Source organism: Canis aureus, chromosome 26 (genome assembly GCF_053574225.1).
Source record: "Canis aureus isolate CA01 chromosome 26, VMU_Caureus_v.1.0, whole genome shotgun sequence".
NCBI lineage: Eukaryota > Metazoa > Chordata > Mammalia > Carnivora > Canidae > Canis > Canis aureus.
Window position 1 is genome coordinate 46,992,605 of NC_135636.1, and position 6,000 is coordinate 46,998,604.

A 6,000-nucleotide genomic window follows, 5' to 3' on the forward strand; every position below is an offset into this window, starting at 1 on the left:
TGAATTTGGTATTTTTTTAATTCTTTTTTTTAAGATTTATTTATTTATTTATTTATTTATTTATTTATTTATTTATTTATTTATGATAGACAGAGAGAGAGAGAGAGAGAGGCAGAGACACAGGCAGAGGGAGAAGCAGGCTCCCTGCAGGGAGCCCGACATGGGCCTCGACCCCAGGTCTCCAAGATCGCGCCCTGGACCAAAGGCAGGCGCCAAACCGCTGAGCCACCCAGGGATCCCCAAGTATTTTTTTAATAAAAAATTTATTTTTTATTGGTGTTCAATTTGCCAACATACAGAATAACATCCAGTGCTCATCCCGTCAAGTGCCCCCCTCAGTGCCCGCCACCCAGTCACCCCCACCCCCCGCCCTCCTCCCCTTCCACCACCCCTAGTTCGTTCCCAAGTATTTTTTTTTTAATTCTTGTTAATCTAACTGGAAGAATGGTATTGGAGTCCTGTTTGGATTTGGATTTGCCTCACTCCCTAGAAGGCTGGACATTTCTTCGTATGTTTACTATCCATTTGTATTCGCTCTTCAGCAGAAATCTATTCATACCTTTTGCCCAATATTCCAAGAGGAAATTCATCCTTTTCTTATTAATTCCAAAGTACTCTTTTTCTATAAGAGACAGTAATCATTCATTGCCTACGGCAAATGTTTTCTTCCTGTCTGTCTCCTGACTTTGCTTATGGTGCTTTTTTTCCAAACTCTGAATTTTGGATTGCTCATCTTGTTAAGAAAATCTCTCCCATCCACAGTTTTAAATATTTAAAATGTTCTTCTATTTCCTTATGCATGTTTCTTCTCTCTCATACACACAAACACTCATAGTTAGGTGGATCATTAATCCAACTGGAATGTGCGTGCATGTGAGCGTGTGCACGCGTAGGGGCAAAGGGACTCTGTGCTTCAAGAGTTCACACAGTCCTCGTGTACAGCACCAAATGTGACATGAAGCAGGTACTTGGGTCTATTGCTAAATTCTCCCTTCTACATTTTCCAGCTCAAAAGGCATCTCTGTCCTCCCTGCTACTTGAGAAGGAAGGGGAGGTGCTCCCTGCCCACTGCCTCGCCCACAGTTGCATGGTCAGCCACCCTCAAATCTCAGCCAACGCTTCCGCCTGAACACCTCCACCCCCTCCTCTCCTGGCCCCACACCACCTCCTCCTCGCTCCAGCCTACCATCATCTACCCCAGACTCCGAAGCCCTGGCCTCCCTGGTTCCTTGCCCCTCCCCTTCCAATTCTTTCTCTACCCTGCAACCGGGAGTCTTTCTAAAGCACACCCTCCCCCCAGCCCACTACCTAAAGCCCTTTCTTCCACGGCCCCCACTGCCCACAGGAGACAGTCCAACCTCCCACATAGGGTAGCACCATCTTTCTGGATCCAGGCACTTCTCAGCTTTTGTTTAAAAAAAAAAAAAAAAAAAAAAAAAAAAAAAAAAAAAAAAAAAAAAAACCTTTGCGGTCTTAATTCTCAAATTTTGTCTCCCAGTTGCACACTCTGACCAAACTACTTTCATTTCCTCAAAAACACCGAGCTTCCTTGTAAAATACCTAAATCATAGGGATGAAAAAATATGGCATAAGGAATATGGGCAATGATACTGTAATAATGCTGTCTGGTGGCTGAGGCTATAACTATAGAAATCGCACCAAGCACTGTGTTGGGTCACTATATCATACACCTGACACTAATATTACACTGTGTGCCAACTGGACTTTGGTTTAAAAAACAACAGAGCAGCCCGGGTGGCTCAGCGGTTTAGCGCTGCCTTCAGCCCAGGGTGTGATCCTGGAGACCCAGGATTGAGTCCCACATCCGGCTCCCTGCGTGGAGCCTGCCTCTCCCTCTGCCTGTGTCTCTGCCTCTCTCTCTCTCTCTCTGTCTCTCATGAATACATAAATAAAATCTTTTTTAAAAAATGACAAAAAAAGAAAAAGAGAAAAACACCAACCCTCCTTTTCAATCGATCTCAATCCTGGCCATGCCCCAGGTCACCAGTCGAAAACCGGACTCACATTTGTCCAGGTCCTACCCCTGGGGATCTTGATTCAGGAGGTCAGGTGGGTCCCCGTACCCACATTCCATGATGATCCCCATGGCCAGGGTGGAGAGCCACTGCTCTTTGTCTCCTGGTTTGGGGTATGTGACTCCCTCTGCCCGGGACTCTTTTCTACCTCCTCTGACCCCAGTCCCACGCCACCGCTAGACATCACCTTCTTCCTCCAAGTCAAGGCTCAGATGCTCTTTCGTCCAGGAACTTCCTTGGCCATCCAGGTTGGGACTCCACCCCCACGTCCCCCCAGCCCTCTGGCCTTCGTCATCACACATTCATCACGATGAACTAAGGCATCCTGACTTCTGGTCTCCCACCTTGGACGCCGAGTCTGGGGGAAACCAGGACGGCGTGTGGGTCTGGCCCACCCTTACATTCCCTGCTCCCAGCAGAGACCTGACACAGAGTAGGTGCTCCATAAGTGATGGCTATTAAAAAAAAAAAAACAAAAATGAATGAACAAGCTGGATGAATGGACAAATGCCTGTGGCAGTTTCCATGACAAATAGGAACCGCTCGGCCAAGGCGGCGCTCAGACCAGCTTTGTGGCCTGCAGAGGGCACCAGCCTGCTTCTCACGCTCCCCACCCGAGCAGGTGCCGCTGTCGGGGAGGCGCCTGCTCCAAGCTGATGCTCAGTGGTCGTTCCGCGGCGCTGGAGATGAAGCAGGAGTTGTCTGCCCGCAGCCCGTGTGCGGAGCCTGGTGTTCACCCCTCACCTCTAGCAACAGGTACCTCGTGCCCGGTCCTGCTCTGCAAACGGCTGGCACTCCAGCAACCAGTGGCAGCTTTTCCATTCCCAGGTGGGGGGGTGTGAGCAGGGGCAAGAGTGGGGGAGAAGGCAGACGACACAGAAGAGTGTCCGTGAAACTGGGTGTCCCGGAGAAGCAGAGGAAAGTTCTCTCGTCTGTGTCCAAGCTGACTTTCCCTCCCTCTCTTCATCCTGTTGCTCAGAGGGGAGAACAGTACCTGTCGGGACCGGACGGGCATCCACGACCAGCATCTGCAGGGTGATTTTTTTTTTTTTCCTTTCCCAGAAACAGCAGCAGCAGCAGGTTCTGGAAGCTGCCAGAGCCCCAGCTCTGATCCACCGGCCTGTTAGCAATGAACGCTTCGTGCTGCCTACTGTCTGCTCAGCCGACGCTGCCCAACAGCTCGGAGCACCTCGCAGCCGCGTCCTTCGGCAACCAGAGCGGCAGCGGCTTCTGCGAGCAGGTCTTCATCAAGCCCGAAGTCTTCCTGGCGCTGGGCATCGTCAGCCTGCTGGAAAACATCCTGGTCATCCTGGCCGTGGCCAGGAACGGCAACCTGCACTCCCCCATGTACTTCTTCCTCTGCAGCCTGGCGGTGGCCGACATGCTGGTGAGCGTGTCCAACGCCCTGGAGACCGTCATGATCGCCATCGTCAACAGCAACTACCTGACCTTCGAGGACCGGTTCGTCCAGCACATGGACAACGTCTTCGACTCCATGATCTGCATCTCCCTGGTGGCCTCCATCTGCAACCTGCTGGCCATCGCCGTGGACAGGTACGTCACCATCTTCTACGCGCTGCGCTACCACAGCATCATGACCGTGCGCAAGGCCCTGGCCTGGATCGTGGCCATCTGGGTGTGCTGCGGCGTGTGCGGCGTGGTGTTCATCGTCTACTCCGAGAGCAAGATGGTCATCGTGTGCCTCATCACCATGTTCTTCGCCATGCTGCTCCTCATGGGCACCCTCTACGTGCACATGTTCCTCTTCGCCCGGCTGCACGTCCAGCGCATCGCGGCGCTGCCACCTGCCGACGGGGTGGCCCCGCAGCAGCACTCGTGCATGAAGGGGGCTGTCACCATCACCATCCTGCTGGGGGTATTCATCTTCTGCTGGGCCCCCTTCTTCCTGCATCTCGTCCTCATCATAACCTGCCCCACCAACCCCTACTGCGTCTGCTACACGGCCCACTTCAACACCTACCTGGTCCTCATCATGTGCAACTCCATCATCGACCCCCTCATCTACGCCTTCCGGAGCCTAGAGCTACGTAACACCTTCAAGGAGATCCTCTGCAGCTGCAACGGCATGAACCTGGGGTAGGGCGCCGGGACCACGGGAGCGGGCGTCGGCTCTGTCACTGGGGACCCTCCAACCAGCCAAGGTGTTTAGAAAACAGAAGAGGCGGTAGAGACATCCTTGCAAGACTTAAAATATGTCAACAGCCATGACAGTCCGTGTCTTTTGTCTTTGTGCTTGCAAAGCCTTTTGACGGAGAAAATGGTACATAACAGGCTTTCTCGAAGGATTCTGAAGGGGGTAAGTCACTGATTTCCCAAAGAGGCCCTGGCAGGACTCAGTGAGGGCTGCTCTGGGTGCTGCCTGCATTCACTTCCATGCCCCCGGGGTTTGTAATGCCCCTGCTCACCTGCCTCTGCTCCCCCTCCCTGTGTCTCCCTGCCACACATCAGACCAGAAGAAGGACCCTCACTGACTGTAAGAGGGGTTCGAAGGCCTCCTCAGGAAACCTGTCACGGCTCTGGCTGTCAGTTGCTCAGCTGGTCTTGTCCTTGTTTCATAAGAAACTGAGTTTCTACTCTCTTGCCTAAAAAATACTGAGCCTTGTTATGGAAGAAGCAATGCCGTGTATGCCCCTCTTCTTAACCCCCACCCCATACTGGCCTCCCCTCGAAAACTAGCACGGGGATGCAACCCACTTCTATCCTGGCTGCTGCTGGCGTTGTCGGGTTCTTATGCATTAAATCTAAGGCTGCTTTCAAAATTCTAATGAAAGACAGATGCAGTGCTTTGGAAAATCAGCACATACCTGTGCACCAAGTATTTTGAAATCTTGCTATTTTAAGGGATAAATTTCCCTATTTAAAAAAGAAAAGGCCTCTTTCCTATTATTCCTTTTCTGTCATTCAAGCGAGAGAGGGAAGCACGGATGAGAGGGCACGTGTCTCAAGAACTTGCCATCCTGTAGTTTCAGAAACTGTGAAAATGCATGTGGCTTTCTCGGCAGCTCTGTGTTTGCTCACAGTAGCTGTGTCTCTATCACCTTATCTATACCTGAGTTATCTATGAAAGAGAAATTTCTTGGTTCACTGCTCTTTTTTCTTCCGGCATGATATAAAAGTTGGGGTGATGACCTGGCTCTCAATGCCCGCACCTTATCAAGTAAAGCAACTCATTCCTGTGAGCGTAGGGCGAGCTTTGCTGACTAGCACGGTCTCTGCGCGCTGTACATCACTGCGTGCTACACACGCAGACCCTTGCCTGCTCTAAAGAACTTCTTGCTGTGCTTTCTGGCTGTCCTCACACTGCCCCCCGCAACCCCGGATGAATTCTTATAATATGCTGTGTCTTTGGTGTACAATTGTGTATTTTTCTTGTGCTGGAATATATTGTGGTTACCTTGTACCTGAAGACATCCTGGCAATATAAGCAATATCACTTGTCTCTTGTTTTGGTTGTGATATTTGGAAATAATAAAAGGCTTTTGTGGCTGCTAAATGTGTGACCCATTAAAATACGCCACCTGGAAGCATCCTGGTGACTTTTGCACATGGCCATCAGACCTTACGCTGCAATTCAGAGTATTTTGTAAATGGCATAAACACTGCCATTGACCACACTGCTTATCTTTTCTAGGGCAATGCCTTTTAGCCAAACTACAAAATTCTCCCATTTAGTTTCCAAAAATACCAGGCCGTAGTTCCTGGGCCACTCTCCCTCTCCATTATTCTAATTGAGGCACCAAATAATAGGTCTTGCCCATTGCCACTCAGCCAGCAAAAGTGGAAAATGGGGAATCAGATTCTTTGAAAATTGTATTAACAGCTATAAAAATTATGATGTCCTTTTTCTATGTAAACAAGATAAAAATACCTCACTTTTCACTCTGATATCAGCTTTCACATCACTTATCCTCTCAACAAACTTCTAAAACAGGTGAGTCATTTT

The 6,000-nt window shown here is 50.1% G+C and overlaps 1 protein-coding gene across 1 annotated transcript; it reads left to right on the forward strand.

The window, feature by feature from the left end:
* Positions 1 to 2,669: 2,669 nt before the first annotated feature.
* On the forward strand, positions 2,670 to 5,487 carry MC3R (melanocortin 3 receptor). The gene is made up of 2 exons (XM_077874092.1): positions 2,670 to 2,792; positions 3,099 to 5,487. Exon 2 carries the CDS (start codon positions 3,166 to 3,168, stop codon positions 4,135 to 4,137), a length of 972 nt encoding a protein of 323 aa, XP_077730218.1. The 5' UTR covers positions 2,670 to 2,792; positions 3,099 to 3,165; the 3' UTR covers positions 4,138 to 5,487.
* The last annotated feature ends 513 nt before the right edge of the window (positions 5,488 to 6,000 follow it).

What these genes read in the sequence shown, in the direction of transcription:
- MC3R (XM_077874092.1), top strand. Translation starts at nt 3,166, where the DNA reads ATGAACGCTTCGTGCTGCCTACTGTCTGCTCAGCCGACGCTGCCCAAC.